General features: G+C 36.2%; 1 protein-coding gene across 1 annotated transcript in view; it reads right to left on the bottom strand.

Annotated features, from left to right (window-relative positions):
* Positions 1-19,442, bottom strand: part of NCKAP1 (NCK associated protein 1) — a 106,942-nt gene that overhangs the window by 16,358 nt on the left and 71,142 nt on the right. Inside the window, exons 18-23 of the mRNA XM_061135270.1 lie at positions 17,665-17,784; positions 16,882-17,021; positions 16,229-16,360; positions 13,062-13,280; positions 12,745-12,875; positions 12,412-12,509 (exon numbers count right to left, since the gene is read on the bottom strand). Coding sequence (XP_060991253.1) covers positions 12,412-12,509; positions 12,745-12,875; positions 13,062-13,280; positions 16,229-16,360; positions 16,882-17,021; positions 17,665-17,784 — 840 coding nt within the window. The remainder of the gene's footprint in view (positions 1-12,411; positions 12,510-12,744; positions 12,876-13,061; positions 13,281-16,228; positions 16,361-16,881; positions 17,022-17,664; positions 17,785-19,442) is intronic.

Genomic DNA, 19,442 nt, shown 5'->3' with positions numbered 1-19,442 from the left:
ACCTCTACAATGTCTAATTAGAGAGACTGCCTGCTCTCTCTGAGGCCAATTCAATACTTGTCTCATCAGTCAATACACACTCAAATATATGCCCAACCTTGACAGTGTTCATGCATCTTGAACATAATATCATGTATCAGTGAATCACAGACAACGCTGAGTTTTAAATGCATCATTATTTCATGTGCCATTAAGAAAAAAACTCTAATAATTAAACTGACACTATTTTCTAATCATATAAGACACATACAATTTCAGAAATACTAATATAGGGTAATTTTGTTTCAGAATCAATAAAACAAAATAGTATATATTTAAATAGTAAGATACAGTGATCATTTTTAAGTTCCTCTACTAGGCAACTTACAAACAATCCCATTTACCCTGATCCAAATGAGGGAGGTGACAGTCCACAATTTCACAACTGAGAAAACTAAGGCTCAGAGAGGTTAGGTAACTGGCCCAAAGTTACAGATATTAAACAGTGGAATTTGAATTCAGGTATGTCAAATTTAATATCCATGTTCTTAAACTCTGAAGAAATGGCTGTTGATCTTCAGCGTGCATCAGAATGATCTGGAGGACTTGCTGGGCTCCAACCCCACAGGTCTTAATTTAGGAGGTCTTAGGAAGGACCAAAAATTGTGCATTTATAATTAAGATTCAAAGCAAGCCTGCCTCTGCTGATATGGATACCATACTTTAAAAACAATCACCCTAAAGTATTTAGCTGCACATTACTCTTGAAAAGCTAATGATGTCTCTTCTTGGAAGTATAGTTTATATAAATTTCTTTTCTCCCTCAATTGCATCCTGAAACAGAGTTTTCTATATATTTAAGGTCATGATGAATGATTATCTCTGACAAATGGCCCCAAAGCTGGAAAACTAATACTAGGAATTATAACTAAATGATCTGGAACAACCTCAGATTAATCAAGTGAAACAAATCAAGACTACTACTAAGAAAAAAAATGTTGGTTTTCTGTTCTAAAGTGTTGAATTCTTGGCATAATTCGTATTTTTTAAATTTCTTACTTCATTTGAAAAAAACACCTTCTAGGACTCTGAAGAACTACAGAAGAAATGATCTGTAAAATGCCAAAACAATTCTTCTAGCAGGACTGGAAGAAGAAATTGACTTGATGGGCACTACTCCAAACACCCCAAGAATTTTAGTAGGAATGCAGACTGGTTGTTTTCTTCTACAGAAAGTAATAAACATGTTTTATCATTAGCACACATGCTTAGTGTTGACTATGTCTCCGACATGATTTATTAATATATTAATTATAAAGGGGCTAAATATAAATATATAAAATTAAATATAAAGGGGCTTCCCTGGTGGCTCAGCTGGTAAAGAATCTGCCTGCAATGTGGGAGCCCTGGGTTGCAAAGATCCCCTGGAGAAGGGAACGGCTACCCAGTTTAGTATTCTGGCCTGGAGAATTCCATGGACTGTATAGTCCATGGGATCGCAAAGACTCAAACACGACTGAGTGACTTCCACATTAAATATAAAGAAACTTTTCCTTTTATTTTATTGGCCCACAAACTTATTCTGAAACAAAAAGGTCCTCAGCTAAAACAGAAATTAAAATGGTCAATTAAGGTAACCTTTAAGATAAAAAGAAGATGGAGCCACATAATATTCATGTCAATTTAAATATAAAAAAACAGAAAATTAAAAGCTAAGAAGTTACAGAACTATCTTAAAAATATAATCCCCCAAAACAATGTATTCATTAATTTCAAAAAAGATTAAAATGCTATATTGGCACCATTATGCTTTAACGTGCAGAGTGTGAGTTAACAATCTTTTCTGAGTATCAGAGTACTTACTGATATCAGTAAGTAATGCAAATATTCATACTTTGATTCACTATCTGAAATTTCTCCTATAAAAATGTTCAAACAAGTATGTAAACCTCATGAAATGCTGACTAAATGTAGAAAAATCTATATATATGTCTAAACTCTGCTTCTTCCAGAAATCCACTGAAGTGAGGAAAAAAATTTAAAAGGCATAAATCTACAATAACAAAGGAAACAATAGAGGAAACAAGACCTAATGAGACAGGCCAATGAATTTCTAGAAGATGAAAACTGGAGCAAAGAATAAGTAGAGGTGAGAAATTTGAGTACTTAAGTTCTTTTAAGGGAGATAAAGTACAGAAGGCAAGTTAATGGAAGCCTTGGAACCTAGGCAGGGCTCAGAAATTGTAGGCAGTGGCACAGAAAGGAAGACTTGGGTTTGATAACAAGAGGGTTATTATATGCCTGTCTGGAGCATCTTCCATACCCAACTTCTCAAGTGATGCTGACAAGAGGATGCTACATTCAGGAACATCAGGTAAAGAAGGTGAAAGGCAATATAAGCAGAATTCCTTTCCACTCCCACTTTGGGTAGGCTTTGTCTTGGGTTTTGATTATGGAGCTCCTTGCCCCACAAGACCACTAAGACTACAGCTGGATCTTACAAATCTTACTTCTGAATTAGCAAATGTCTTCACATCAAAAGTGGCTTCCAGGGGGACTTCCCTGGTGGTGCAGTGGTTAAGGATCCATGCTTCTACTGCAGGGGGCACAAGTTGGCTCCCTAGTTGGGGAACTAAGATCTAGAAATAAACACCACACTGTCTTTTTAGCTCTTCTTTCTTTAGAAGATGTCTGTCTTCTTTCCTTTCTTCCTATCTCTCTATTTAGCTTCATTTTTTTTTAAAAAGAGTTGTCCTTAAGGTAAGAACTGATCTAAATAATCTAGCCTACCCATACTGAAAGCAAAAATCTGTGTTATTTCTAATATAATTTTATAAACTCAGTATTCTAAGCAAAGTAATTTTATAGGACACTGAAAATGCAAAATAAAATTAGAATCAGCACTGATAAACAAGTACTAGGAGATTTATCTCAATAAAATACAACAGTGTAAAACAAACTGAACTTGTCTTTATGAAACACTATTGTATTATGACCATAACATTTCTTATGGAATAAAATATAAGGATACACACTAAAGTAGGCCTCAGTAAACCGAGGCTGAGAAAACAAAGTTATGAATAATACCTTCAGTTCTTAATAATACAAAAGTAGTTAAATTCATGGAAATCTACATTACAACTTGGGATTGTTAAGAATGACCTCTAAGAAAACCACTGTAAAGCACTGTGCGATTCCAGATAACTAAATCCTTAGGACTAGCTCTGTTTTGCAGAAATCTAAATGATAATGGGCACAATGCTAGAAATGTAAAGCTTTCATATTTATCGTTGACCACATTAGGAAGCCTTCTGAAAAATGCTCAACTAAATCATGATTTAGTGCTGAGAAGCACAAAATAAAAATATAAAGCTCCTAAACAGCAAAACATAACCATGTGGTTTTTCTAAAAGTCTTACAACTAATAAAATATGCAAGGTTTTATGAAGGTAAACTGAAAACTCATGTCAAGTAAGGAAAATCACAAATAAGATTACTAAAATCAAAAGTTTTAAAGAAAAAAAGTTTTAGTATTATAAAACATCCTGATTTTGGGGTATATTACATTTAATGAGAAACCCAAGTTAACTCACACTGATATATCTCCAAAGATAATAAATCTAAACTCTTAGCCAAAAAGTTTCTTTTGACTAGCTTTTAAACTCAGGTTTAATACTATTAAATGTCTGAAAAAGAACCCAGCCAAGAAATAACACTCGAGTCAGAAAACCCATAGTATTAAAAAAGAAGTCAACATTATTTATATTATATTACATCAACTTTAAATTTTAACATCTAAGAAAATACAGTCACTCCAAGATATAAAAGAAAAATGTTAAAACATCAACTTTTACCATTTATTTTAAAGAATAAGAATATACTTGATAACATTAAGGACATAGCTAAGACAGTTAAGTTAACAAAAGGATTACTAAGAGATTATAAGAAAAATCTGAACTAAAAAAAGATCCAAAAATAATGAATAACAGAGCCATCACAAGCAAGGAAATCGAAACTGTAATCAGAAATCTTCCAGCAAACAAAAGCCCAGGACCAGATGGCTTCACTGCTGAATTCTACCAAAAATTTAGAGAAGAGCTAACACCTATCTTACTCAAACTCTTCCAGAAAATTGCAGAAGAAAGTAACTTCCAAACTCATTCTATGCGGCCACCATCACCCTAATTCCAAAACCAGACAAAGATGCCACAAAAAAAGAAAACTACAGGCCAATATCACTGATGAACATAGATGCAAAAATCCTTAACAAAATTCTAGCAAATAGAATCCAACAACATATTAAAAAAATCATACATCATGACCAAGTGGGCTTTATCCCAGGAATGCAAGGATTCTTTAATATCCACAAATCAATCAATGTAATACACCACATTAACAAATTGAAAGAGAAAAACCATATGATTATCTCAATAGATGCAGAGAAAGCCTTTGACAAAATTCAACACTCACTTATGATTAAAACTCTCCAGAAAGCAGGAATAGAAGGAACATACCTCAACATAATAAAAGCTATATATGACAAACCCACAGCAAGCATTACCCTCAATGGTGAAAAATTGAAAGCATTTCCCCTGATATCAGGAACAAGACAAGGGTGCCCACTCTCACCACTACTATTCAACATAGTTTTGGAAGCTTTGGCCACAGCAATCAGAGCAGAAAAAGAAGTAAAAGGAATCCAGATAGGAAAAGAAGAAGTGAAACTCTCACTGTTTGCAGATGACATGATCCTCTACATAGAAAACCCTAAAGACTCTACCAGAAAATTACTAGAGCTAATCAACAAATATAGTAAAGTTGCAGGATATAAAATTAACACACAGAAATCCCTTGCATTCCTATACACTAACAATGAGAAAACAGAAAGAGAAATTAAGGAAACAATACCATTCACCACTGCAACAAAAAGAATAAAATACTTAGAAGTATACCTACCTAAAGAAACAAAAGACCTATACATAGAAAACTATAAAACACTGATGAAAGAAATCAAAGAGGACACAAACAGATGGAGAAACATACCGTGTTCATGGATTGGAAGAATCAATATTGTCAAAATGGCTATTCTACCCAAAGCAATCTATAGATTCAATGCAATCTCTATCAAGTTACCAACGGTATTTTTCACAGAACTAGAACAAATAATTTCACAATTTGTATGGAAGTACAAAAAACCTCGAATAGCCAAAGTAATCTTGAGAAAGAAAAATGGAACTGGAGGAATCAACCTGCCTGACTTCAGACTCTACTACAAAGCCACAGTCATCAAGACAGTATGGTACTGGCACAAAGACAGAAATGTAGATCAATGGAACAGAATAGAAAGCCCAGAGATAAATCCACGAACCTATGGACACCTTATCTTTGACAAAGGAGGCAAGGATATACAATGGAAAAAAGACAACCTCTTTAACAAGTGGTGCTGGGAAAACTGGTCAACCACTTGTAAAAGAATGAAACTAGAACACTTTCTAACATCATACACAAAAATAAATTCAAAATGGATTAAAGATCTAAATGTAAGACCAGAAACTATAAAACTCCTAGAGGAGAATATAGGCAAAACACTCCCCGACATGAATCACAGAGGATCCTCTATGACCCACCTCCCAGAATATTGGAAATAAAAGCAAAAATAAACAAATGGGACCTAATGAAACTTAAAAGCTTTTGCACAACAAAGGAAATTATAAGCAAGGTGAAAAGACAGCTCTCAGATTGGGAGAAAATAATAGCAAATGAAGCAACAGACAAAGGATTAATCTCAAAAATATACAAGCAACTCCTGCAGCTCAATTCCAGAAAAATAAATGACCCAATCAAAAAATGGGCCAAAGAACTAAACAGACATTTCTCCAAAGAAGACATACAGATGGCTAACAAACACATGAAAAGATGCTCAACATCACTCATTATTAGAGAAATGCAAATCAAAACCACAATGAGGTACCATTACACGCCAGTCAGGATGGCTGCTATCCAAAAGTCTACAAGCAATAAATGCTGGAGAGGGTGTGGAGAAAAGGGAACCCTCTTACACTGTTGGTGGGAATGCAAACTAGTACAGCCACTATGGAGAACAGTGTGGAGATTTCTTAAAAAACTGGAAATAGAACTGCCATATGACCCTGCAATACCACCTCTGGGCATACACACTGAGGAAACCAGATCTGAAAGAGACACGTGCACCCCAATGTTCATCGCAGCACTGTTTGTAATAGCCAGGACATGGAAGCAACCTAGATGCCGATCAGCAGACGAATGGATAAGGAAGCTGTGGTACATATACACCATGGAATATTACTCAGCCGTTAAAAAGAATTCATTTGAATCAGTCCTAATGAGATGGATGAAACTGGAGCCCATTATACAGAGTGAAGTAAGCCAGAAAGATAAAGAACGTTACAGCATACTAACACATATATATGGAATTTAGAAAGATGGTAATGATAACCTTATATGCAAAACAGAAAAAGAGACACAGATGTACAGAACAGACTTTTGGACTCTGTGGGAGAAGGCGAGGGGGGGATGTTTCGAGAGAACAGCATGTATATTATCTATGGTGAAACAGATCACCAGCCCAGGTGGGATGCATGAGACAAGTGCTCGGGCCTGGTGCACTGGGAAGACCCAGAGGAATCAGGTGGAGAGGGAGGTGGGAGAGGGGATCGGGATGGGGAATACATGTAACTCCATGGCTGATTCATGTCCATGTATGACAAAACCCACTGCAATGTTGTGAAGTAATTAGCCTCCAACTAATAAAAATAAATGAAAAAAAAAAAAAATGAACAATAACTAACAAGAAAAATTATGAAAATAATAAAGGTCTAAAAAATAATATCATACAAAATATAAGATGTGGAAAACCAAATAAACAAATGGGACCTAATTAAACTTAAAAGCTTTTGCAGAGCAAAGGAAACTATTAATAAACAAGATTAAAACACAACCCTCAAAATGGGAGGAAATGGGAGAAAAAACCCTGCAAATGAAACTGACAAAAGATTAACCTCCAAAATATATAAGCAGCTCATATAGCTCAATATCAGAAAAACAAACAGCCCAATCAAAAAATGGGCAGAAGACCTTAACAGACTTTTCTCTAAGGAAGACATACAGATGGCCAATAAACCATCTGTATGTCTGTACGTAGTGTGATGAAAAGATGCTCAACATTACTCATTATTAGAGAACACAAATCAAAGCTACAATGAGGTATCACCTCACACCAGTCAGAATAGCCACCATCAAAAAATCTACAAATAATAAATGCTGGAGAGGATGTGGAGAAAAGGAAACCCTCCTACACAGTTGGTGGGAATGTTAAACTGATACAGCTATTATGGAGAATGGTATGGAGATTCCTTAAAAAAAAAAAAAAAGGAATAAATCTACTATATGACCCAGCAATCCCACCACTGGGCACATACCCTGAGAAAATCACAATTATAAAAGACACATGTACTCCAATGTTCACTGCAGCACTATTTACACAATAGCCAGGACATGGAAGCAAACTAGATGTCCATCAACAGATGAATAGATAACGAGGCAGTACATATATACAATGGAATATTACTCAGCCATAAGAAAGAATGCATTTGAGTCATATCTAGTGAGCCAGATGAACCTAGCATCTATTATACAGAGTAAAGTCATAAAGAGAAAAATAAATACTGTATATTAATGCACAAACAGGGAATCTAGAAAAGTGATTTTGATGAACCTATTTGCAGGTAAGGAATGGAGACTCAGATGTAGAGAAGGGACTTGTGGATACAGTGAAAGAAGGAGAGAGTAGGATGAATGGAGAAAGTAGCGACATATATATACACTATCATGTACTAAACAGATAGCTGGTGAGAAGTTACTAAGACCACAGGGAGTCCAGCCTGGCGCTCTGTGATGACCTAGAGGATGGGATGGCAGGAGGAGAGGAAGGCTTAAAAGAGGGGTGTATGTATAATTAAGTCTGATTTGTATCATTGTACTGCAGAAACCAACACAACATTATAAAGCAATTTTCCTTCAAATAAAAAAAAAAAAAAAGTCAATCTGAAAGGACAACATGCATTTGTTATGGCTTCCCTGGTAGCTCAGCTGGTAAAGAATCTGCCTGGAATGCAGGAGACCCCAGTTTGATTCCTGGGTCAGGAAGATCCCCTGGAGAAGGGATAAGCTACCCACTCCAGTATTCCTGGGCTTTCCTGGTGGCTCAGACGGTCCCCTGCAAAGCGGGGGCCTGGGTTTGATCCTTGGGTCGGGAAGATCCCCTGGAGAAGGGAACAGCTACCCACTCCAGTATTCTTGCCTAGAGAATCCCATGGACAGAGGAGCCTGGTGGGCTACAGTCCATGGGGTCGCAAAGAGTTGGACACCACTGAGTGACTTTCACTTCACTTAACTTCATACATTTGTTAAAACCCGCAAGATGCACAAACCAAGAAAGAACCCTATGTAAATTAGGGACTTCAGGTGTTAATAGTATGTCAATGTAGGTTCACTGATTATCATGATATATACCCACTCTGATAGAGGATGTTGATAATGGGGAAGGTTATGCACATGTGAAGCAGGGCATGTATGGAAAATCTCTGCACCTTCTGTTCAATTTTGCTGTGAAATAGAAATGTTCTAAAAATAAAGTCTATCTTAAAAAAAGGTCCATCTAGTCAAAGCTATGGTTTTTCCAGTAGTCATGTATGGATGTGAGAGTTGGACCATAAAGAAGGCTGAGCACCAAAGAATTGATAATTTCGAACTGTGGTGTTAGAGAAGACTCTTGAGAGTCTCATGGACTATAAGGAGATCAAACCAGTCAATCCTAAAGGAAATCACCCTGAATATACACTGGAAGGACGGGTGCTGAAGCTGAAGCTCCAAACTTTGGCCACCTGATGTGAAGAGTCGACTCTGATGCTGGGAAAGACTGAAGGCAGGAGAAGAAGGGGATGACAGAGGATGAGATGTTGAGATGGCATCACTGACTCAATGGACATGAGTTTGAGTAAACTCTGGGAGATAGTGAAGGACAGTGAAGCCTGGCATGCTGCAGTTCATGGGGTCGCAAAGAGACAGACAAAATTTAGTGACTTAACAACAACCTTGTTAAAAAAAAAAAAAGATGTGGAAGCCATGGTTCAAGTTAGTGTAGGAAAATAAAAGAGGGGAGTGAAGGGGAGTGGGTAGGAAGAAGGAGGAAGAAGGGTTAAGAGAAAAGGAAAAAAAAAGTACCTGATTCCAAGTTGAAAACAGCATGGTATAGCTACATAAAGTGCTGACGCTATGTTAAATTGTATTATATAATAAGTACTGTGTCCAGGGCAAGTAAGTGCACTCTCACTAATCAGATCTCTGTTGCTGCTGCTGCTGCTAAGATCTCTAGCTGATGTTTATTCTCAGGTGTGGGCACTATTCTCTATAAGCAACACCAACAAGAGAATTTGTGACAGAAGAGAGTGAGACTACATATGAATATATTTCACCTAGGGAAGAGAAAGGCAATATATTAAAAATTGCTTTAAATATGTTAAGGGTCATCTTATTACAGGCAGTCTCTACTTCTTGAGGTAACAGTAAGGGCCAATCAAACATTACTATTTAGATATGAAAGTGAAAGTGAAGTCGCTCAGTCATGTCCGACTCTTTGCAACCCCATAGACAGTAGCCTACCAGGCTCCTCCATCCATGGGATTTCCCAGGCAAGAATTCTGCAGTGGGTTGCCATTTCCTTCTCCAGGGATCTTCCCGACCCAGGAATCGAACCCAGGTCTCCTTCATTGTAGGCAGACACTTTACCCCCTGGGCCACCAGGGAAGTTTAGATATAAACATAAGTAAGAAATATACAGTAATTGATGAGACTGCCTCATTTTCAAGAAGATCAACTCATCCACCTAGAAAAATGTATGTTTCTGCATTAGCTAAGGGTAGGTTAGGTGACTGCTAAGATCTCTTTCATGTTCCGAGACAGTGTAGCACAGTACTAGTATAAGCTCTGGAGTCAGGGCAACTGTACATATAGACTCAAATTTACTTGGTTATTATTAAGCATGTCAGCCTGGACAAGTTACTTAACCTTTGTTGGTTTTACTTTTCTAATATGTAAAACAGGGACAATACCAGTCTTAAGGATTTAAAGGAGTTAATAAAATACATTTTAAGAGCTTAGAAAAGTCCTAGAATAAAGTAAAAATTCAGGAAAGCTACCTGTTTTTATTTTTGAACCCAACAAAATTTACCAAGCACCTCTATCTGCTGGACATCAATTTAACACCAAGGTTTTAAGAGAATTTATAATTAAGTTTTTATTCTAGTTAAAGTGACATGAGATGCATGACATGAAAGGTCACAAATAACATACAAATAAAGCTGGATAAAAAGAATAGAAAGTAATGGTTGCTATTTTTAAAAGTGCGGTCAAGAAAGGATATTCTGATAACTGAAAAATATATGAATGTTACCAGAAAAAAAGCTAAGACAGTATCTCAGTGAACAGTACTTTGAGATGACACAACAGCAAGTAGGCCAGCTGGGATGGAAGAGTAAAAAATGTGAGAAAAAGTGGAAGGCCAGATCCTCCTGGAACCTTACAATACTGTTAAGGACATCAGATGCCTTAAACTCTCACAGATATGTATAGGCTAATTTTTATTCTCACATCATAATGCTTAACCTGCCACATTAAATGACAGAGAAGCAATAAAAATACTAACAGTTCTAGAAGTATCTGCTTTATCCAGTCTTGAAACAAACAAGAGTTAGCAAAAGCTAAATAACTGGACCATAATTCTTCAATTATCTCATACTGAAAGGAACACAAGAAAGTAAATTGGGATGACAAATTTGCTACCAGAGAACAGGAGGATAGAAAAGAGATCATGAATTTACAGAGGAATTGGTCTAATAAGTAAGAATTATATTGCTTGTAAAGCAAACAAAGCACCAAAACTAGAATTGCAATGTTTGTGTATTTAAAACTATGTAAACTATAATATCTGTGCATTTAAAATCCACATTATAAAGTATCTAAAGGCTGATTTCTAACCAAGAATTGCAGATCTTTCTTTTAAAGAAGAAGTGAGAGGTTAATGACATGAAGAATACTAAAATATTTACTCAGCTCTTATTGTATGTCAGGGACTATGCTGAGTACCTAAGCAGCTGAAACATATCACCTAAAGTGATTCTCAACCCAAAGTCAAAGCTCTTAAGTGACAGGACCAAAATCCATGATAGCCTGACTTGAAAGATTGAGTTCTTAACCACTGGGTAATACTGCCTCTCCTTTTAGTTACACTGAGATTTGCTCTCTATTCACTCAGCAAAATATTAATCTTGCAGGAATTGACTTCACCTGTCTATTTGCTCGCTATTCAGTAAATCAAATTACCACATTTAGACTTCTCAAGTGCTACACCTGAAATGCATGCTACTTATTAATGTTATATACCATATTCTTAAGTAATCTAAGATGGAAGGTACAAGTAACCACCAAAAAATTTTCACAAAGAAAAAGTCGTATTTTTAAACATGTCTTTCCTATTTTGTTTGTAAATTCAAAAATTTTGGTGGCATAAATTTAAATTCTTTCAAAAACTAGATAGCTGTTATATACAGACTCATTCAGTATAAATCACTTTAGCCCTGAGATCTTTCTACAAGGCTTCTAGAGTTACTCAAAACGTTGCTTCAGCTCTTTCACATCTTTATTAAAATGCTAAGCACATTTTTCATCCAGTTTAAAAGGCACAAAATAATTTAAAAGAATGCCTAAGGAAAAAAAAAAAAACAAAAAACAGTGGGAGGTGGGAGGGAAGTTCAAGAGGGAGGGGACAAAGGTATACCTATGTCTGATTCATGTTGATGTGTGGCAGAAACCAACACAATATTGTAAAGCAATTATCCTCCAATTAAAAATAAATAAATTTTTAAAAAGAAAAAAAAATAAACCTAACAAGTTTGTATTGTAATCTGTGGAAAGTAATACATTCAAACCACAAATTTAAACAGATGACTGGCTGGAACTTTGAACATGGTCATTGGAAGAAAAGCATCACAATACAACAGAATGAAGATGACTAAAAGTCAAGAAATTTGAGTTTCAGTCTCCTTTAGCTAGTCAATTCACCTCTCTAGGCTTTCTGCTTTATCATTTGTAAAAGAGAAGCAAATGAAGATGCTACTTGCTAGTAGCAAGTAAGAACTAGCAAGAAAGAACTTGCTAGCTCTGTAATTTTGTATAATTTATAAATTTCATATAAACTATATGAATTTATAAATTTCATATAAACTCATATAATTTCATTTCATGACAACTTTATGTCGGGTTGAAATAACACTCTAGGCTTGTTTGTTCACATTTTTGAAATATTTTAAAGCTCAAAATCAATAAAAACTGTATTACCTTAAGTTCAGCAACTTGTGATGAAATATGCCACATAAGGCTTTCACTTAGGAACTTCATACCATATGGGCCAAGCAGCTCTGATAATGACCTCATTTCTGAAAGGAAATGGAATTAATTTTATACTTTGACAAAAAAAAATTTAAGAAGCAAATTATTAATTGAAAACTCTAAGAAAAAGTCTCTAGAATAAGAAAGAACATAAAGGCCTACATAAGTCTAAAATTAATGTTTGATTATTCACATAATTGAATGAAAATCATCATAATAGAATCAAAAACCAAAAGAATCAAGGTTTCTTCATTCTCTAAAATATGCCAGAGTATTAGTCACCTGATATGTCAGAATATTCCTCTGCATTAAATGTTAATTCATTTTCCGTAGGTAAATTCACAAATGCTTTCATTGCAGGGAAATAAGCTATATGACCATTGCTGACTTGTCTTAACAAAGTTTCCAAATACCTAAGGAGAAGAGTAAATTTGCAACTGGAGAAATTAATTTAAAATTTACTAAGGTATACATTTCTGAATATAATTTTAAAATTGACTAATAACACGAACAAGCATTAATCCATTTTAAAAACTTTTGTAAGTCACTCATTACAAAGAAATTTTTTATCATTCCAAATTTCTAAATATGTTTCTTACCAATTTGTGTACAGACTTGTAATGGTTGGTTCTCCATGACTGTCTAAATGTTGTGTTTGCTGAAGAAGAACATTATTAAATACTCTTGTAATATCAATTTGCACATAGTTTTCTATTGACTGGAGCACAGTCATGTATGCTCTTACACTTGTTAGAAGCTCTGATGGTTTTGCAATTTCCTGTGTGGCTTGATTATACATAGTCATTCCAACAATTGACCTGGAGCGGGGATGGTAGAAAAAATTAAAAAGCTCTAATTTTTGTATTTCTGTACATAGGCCATTCAATCTACAATTCATGAAATTACTACTATCATTATCTTCCAAAGCAACAACTTTAAAAAAAAAAGAACATACTTAGATATACAGGAATGAAATGGGGATGCAAGTGATTAAAAAAATACTAAGGGCATCAGCAATAAAAATGATTTAAGAATAAAGAGGGTTTTAAAAATTCCTTTAACATGATATGTTGTCTCCAGCAAGTAAATGGACTATTCAAGTCTATAGCTTGAATTCCTTTAGCACTGTTACGCACCAGTAGTTTTTTAGGCCTTATATATATTACCTACAGTCTTCATATTTAATAACCCTACTGTGCCGTTATCACCATCATTTCATAGAGGAAAGAACAAATCTAAGGTACAGAACTCAAGTAAACTGATTAAGGTCACTCTGGAAGTGCATGCATGCGTGCATGCTAAGTCACTTCAGTTGTGTCTGCCTCTTTGCGACCCTATGGACAGTGGCCCGCCAGGCTCCTCTGTCCATGGGATTCTCCAGGCAAGAATACTGGAAGTGGGTTGCCATGCTCTCCTCCAGGGGACCTTCCTGACCCCAGGGTTCAAACCTGTGTTTCCTGTGGTTCTTTCATCGCAGGTGGATTCTTTACTGCTGAGCTACCAGGGAAACCCAAAAATTCCCTAATCATTAGATTTATAAAGATCTTAGACTTGTATCTGTAAGGATAAATTCATAAAGACAACGAACCCCATCACTAGTAACAGTCCCAGAAGAACAACTCAAGATGAAAACTGCTTGTACTTGTACGAAACTGTCCTTGTACACGGCCACCAAGTCTTTATGATTGTGTGCAAGTAATCAGCAAAAATCAATCAACTAATACTCACAAGCTATCTGTCCTGGCATAAAAATACTTCCCAGGTAAACAAGTATACAGCCTTGCCTTAAACCTGATCACTAAGTAGATGTTTGATAAAAAGAACATGTGCTTCTCCATGGATTAACGGACCGGACTGTTTACAGAAGGAAAACAAGGGAGCTGTACACTGAACCCTACCTTCCACACAACACTGCACCTATCCACCAAGTTGCGAGTGACAAGTATCACAAGGCGTAACGTCCTACGGTCTAAATACTGAAGCAGTTTTGGTTTCACTGTCAGGATGCCTTAGAGCAAGAGACTCTTTGCTCAACACCAGACTCTTCGCAACTGATGACTTGACACTCAATTTACTGCAATTTACATATTCTACTTTCTTCTATAGTTGCTGCAGCTCTAAGCTTTATACAGTTTTATTATTACTCACATTTCTTAACACAATGTTACACACAAGGCACAAGTATTTGTTAGCGACCACAACCTTTAGCCAAACCTTCTGAAAATCCTTTGGCAAAATTTCTTTCATAAATTGCTCAAAAGCCTTTAAGAAAAATGTATTGAATCAATCAATATTTTCTTTAATAAATAAATGTGTAACTTAGAAAAAGGCTGAAGCAACATTTACAAAATTTCTGATTTGTTATATATAATATCATTTCAAGAAACATAACTTATAAGACTAATTAGAAATGAGTGCCTCAAGGGTCTAGAATTCTATCGGCATAACAGCATACTTTGGAGTTCACAAGACTTTAGGGTTCATCCAACCCTGAGGTTTTCACACATTTGACTGTGACCCACTATAAGATATGTATCTAATATCACGAACTCAGTACACACAAATATATGCACAACTGAAAAGTTCCATGAAACAATATTTCTACTTACTACGTGCAATGCACTGAGTTTTTCCCCCATTTCTTCTTCCTTCTTTCCTTTCCTCTCTCTCTTTCCTTTCTTTGAATGTTCACTACAACTTTCTAAACTGATTCCATGATCCTACGGGGCTGCCACCTGCCAGCTGAAGCACACCAATTTGCTCCAATCGTCTCCTTTCTCTTAGACAGCACATTAAAAAGCAGAGACATTACTCTGCCAACAAAGGTCTGCCTAGTCAAAGATATGGTTTTTCCAGTAGTCATGTATGGATGTGAGCGCTGGACCATAAAGAGGCTGAAAGTAAAAGTCGCTCAGTCATGTCCTACTGCACCCCATTATACAGTCCATGGAATTCTCCAGGCCAGAATACTGGAGTTAGTAGCAGTTCCCTTCTTCAGGGGATCTTCCCAACCCAGGGATCGAACCCACATCTCCCACACTGCAGGTGGATTCTTTACCAGCTGAGCCACAAGGGAAGCAAAGAAGGCAGAGCGCCAAAGAATTGATGTTTTTGAACTGCAGTGCTGGAGAAGACTCTTGAGAGTCCTTGGACTGCAAGGAGATCAAAACCAGTCAATTCTAAAGGAAATCAACCCTGAATATCCACTGGAAGGACTGATGCTAGAGCTGAAGCTCAAGAAGCTCTAATACTTTGGCCACCTAATGCGAAGAGCTGACTCATTAGAAAAGACCCTGACGCTTGGAAAGAGTGAAGGCAGGAGGAGAAGGGGACAACAGAGGATGAGATGGTTGGATGACATCACCGTCTCGATGGACGGGAGTTTGAGCTCAGGGAGTTGGTGATGGACAGGGAAGCCTGGTATGCTACACTCCATGGGGTTGCAAAGAGTTGGACACGACTGAGTGACTGAACTGAACTGTCCTTTTTCTTATAAAGGAAGTTAAGGCTCACAGAGATTAACTAGCCTCTCCGGTATTACAATGAGTTAACAAGTGTGAGGTAAGACTGGGTAATTTAAGTAATTCCCAGTTCACCATTCTTCATACTTCCCAGTTATTTTTCTATACTACAATTTTACTAATTTATATACCATTTCTACTAATGCTTTCCCTCATAAAAGTAAAGACTGCATAGATATGAAGAATAAATATAACAAACTCATTAACTTAATCAACAAACAAAAACGGCTTATATTCTTTCTTACTTAGTAAAGCGGATTTCCAGATGAGAAGTCAAATATTCTCGTGGGGTAAAAGTATGTTCCCAAACCACCATGTTTGGTACATAATTTATAGAGAAACACAACTCGGAAAGTGCAGTGTGCAACTTATCAAGGCTGAAAAAATATTAATAAACAGTAAAGAAAAAATTTAACATTTCATAATAGCAATATGAAATTAATTTCATAAGTATATCAGAATAGTAATGGCAAAATTCAACTTTTCCTCTCTCTTAAACTGACATGTTCAATATATAATATATAACAAGATGCCAAAATAGTGTCAGACATCTAATTTCAAATAAACTGAAAATTACAGATTGCTTATAGTATACCCCCTCCAAATTTTTAGACAGGTTCTTGGCCTTCAATATTCAACATATAAAAACAAATGACATCTATTACATGTACTTTCTTCAAAAATCCAAAGTAAGTACTTTTGGATTAAATAAGCACTAACTGGCTAATCAAGTTCACAAATGTCAAAAAACATTAACAACTGGGAAATGAAGAATTTACAATTACTAGCATTTCCTCAGTACTAATGCCATACAAAAAATGGGAAAAACAACAACAACAACAACAACAACAACTCTTCTACCTGTAACAAAAAGATACAGTAATGGTGGATGACTTACTTGGTCACGACCAGCCTGTTCTTCCTCATGCTTTCAACTCCTGGTTTTTCCCTTTCAGGTTCCCCTTTCTTACCAGTCTGTTTTTTAGACTTCTTATTCACTGCTTGACTGATGGTTTTGGCACAATGCTTGGGCAACAACTAAATTTATAAATAAATGAAATCATATATAACAATTACTCTGAAAACACTGACTACTGAAGCAAACCTCAGCTAAACCCAGACTATGCGACAAATATGCTATCACTAAGAACAGAGGTGATAAGTGAGATGTAGCGTTTACCTAGCCAGCTTGGAGAGCCCACTCAGCTTGGAAAACACAGAAACAGGTAAATCTTGTGTGAAGAGACATTTCATAGAGGTAGTTACAGCAAAGCTACAGTTCAAGGACAAATTAAAAAATACCAGGCAAGTGAGGAATAAGAAAGAATATTTTACTGAAAGGAAAATGGCCTATGAAGACCAAAACTATGATAGAACATAATGTGCTTGAATCTAATTAGAAGGACTCAGTAGTGGAGCATAAAATGTGGGGGAGAGACGTTCTAGCTACCTTGGGAAGGGATCTGAATGCCAAGCTAGAGGTTGGATTTTAAACCATAACCCTAAAGACAGCAGCAATTTCTTAAAGACCTAACAACAGAGCTTCATAATAAGAGGTAATGAGATTTACTGAGAGTTTGAGGATAAAATTAAAAATGGAAAAAAAAGAAACTAGCTAAGAGATGATTTTCTTGCCTTCAACACAATTTTCCTATCTGTAAGGAAACATTTAAATTATTACCTGGTCACTAAGAGTACACTGTTCTGTGCAAATATCAGTGATGAGATTTCGAGCTTGTTTGGCCATTTCATCAAGGAACATATTACATAAGGAAAGACTGCGATCTCCAATATGATGTCTCTGTTAAAGAAAAATAGCAACAAAAACAGTAAAAATTATAACAAAGTAATTTGAATTAACAAATCTAGATAAACCTAGAAAGCATATTAAAAAGCAGAGACATTACTTTGCCGACAAACGTCCATCTAGTCAAAGCTATGGTTTTTTCCAGCAGTCACGTGTGGATGTGAGAGTTGGACCATAAAAAAAGCTGAGTGCTGAAGAATTGATGCTTTTGAACTGTGGTGCTGGAAAAGACTCTTGGGAGTCCAGTCAATCCTAAAGGAAATAAGTCCTGAATATTCATTGGAAGGACTGATGCTGAAGCTCCAATATTTTGGCGACCTGATGCAAAGAACTGACTCATTGGAAAAGACCCTGATGCTGGGCAAGATTGAAGGCAGGAGAAGGGGACGACAGAGGATGAGATGGTTGGATGGCGTCACGAACTCAACGGACATGAGTTTGAGCAAACTCCAGGAGTTGGTGATGGATAGGGAAGCCTGGCGTGCTGCAGTCCATGGGGTCACAAAGAACTGGACACGACTGAGCGACTGAACTAACTAATTTGAATTAAAAGAGTTTTTAAATAAACATAGAAAATAGGTTCAAGTCTATCCTGTATAAGCAGTGAAGATGGGAGATGTTATAGATCTCTTTTATCTCTTATAAAAACTAACCTACCATATTGTATTTGCACACATTTGACACAAAGTAAGTACTTGGTGACTATACAAGTATGACTGGAAGGAATCTGAAAGGACCACTATTTTCCTTAACATGAAAAATGTTCAAATTCCACAATGTCCTGTATCCAGTTCTTAAATACTAAAATATCAAACATATGATATGAAAGAACAGATTTAGAGTAACATTTGCTGATCTCACTTGATTATATACATACGTGTGTGTGTGTGTATATATATCTTAGCAAAGAATTTTGTAGTGTATAAACAGAAAACAAGTGTTCAAATATTTAAATAATATCATTAAAAATCGAGTCAGTAAAACAAATTCACAAGTCATTCAATTCTCTAAAATCAAACTCCATATCCCAGAAGAGAAAAAAAGCTGACTATGCATGCATTTTCTGAACTCCATAGGGGAAAAAAGAACATCATCCCTAACTCTTAGGAGGTTATATATGTGTATGTAGACACACGTGCTGTGCTGTGCTGAGTGCTCAGTCGTGTCCGGCCCTTTGTGACCCCACGGGCTGCAGCCCGCCAGGCTCCTCTGTCCATGGGGGTTCTCCAGGCAAGAATATTGGAGTGGGTTGCCATGCTCTCCTCCAGGGAATCTTCCCAATCCAGGGATCGAACCCAGATCTCCTGCACTGCAGGCAGATTCTTTACCTTCTGAGCCACCAGGGAAGCCCATGCAGATACATACACTCATTCAAATCCATCTATTTCTAGCTACAGAATTCTGTATCCTTTAATTTTGGTGGATGCTGCAATAGTTTAACAGGTTTTTCTTGTTAACGGTAATTGGAATGTTCAATATATAATACTGTATAATTTTGCCCTATACAATTTGCAATACTTTACAAAGAGACAGATTTTTACTTTTCTATTTTTATTTAAAAAATTTTTACTGAAGTACAGTTGATTTAAAATGTGTGTTAGTTTCTGGAGACAGATTTTTAAGTTTTCCTTCCCTGACCTTCCATAATTATA

Source organism: Dama dama, chromosome 33, assembly GCF_033118175.1.
Source record: "Dama dama isolate Ldn47 chromosome 33, ASM3311817v1, whole genome shotgun sequence".
NCBI classification, from domain to species: Eukaryota; Metazoa; Chordata; class Mammalia; order Artiodactyla; family Cervidae; genus Dama; species Dama dama.
Note: the sequence above shows the minus strand (reverse complement) of the source record. Positions and strands in the feature narration are given on the sequence as shown.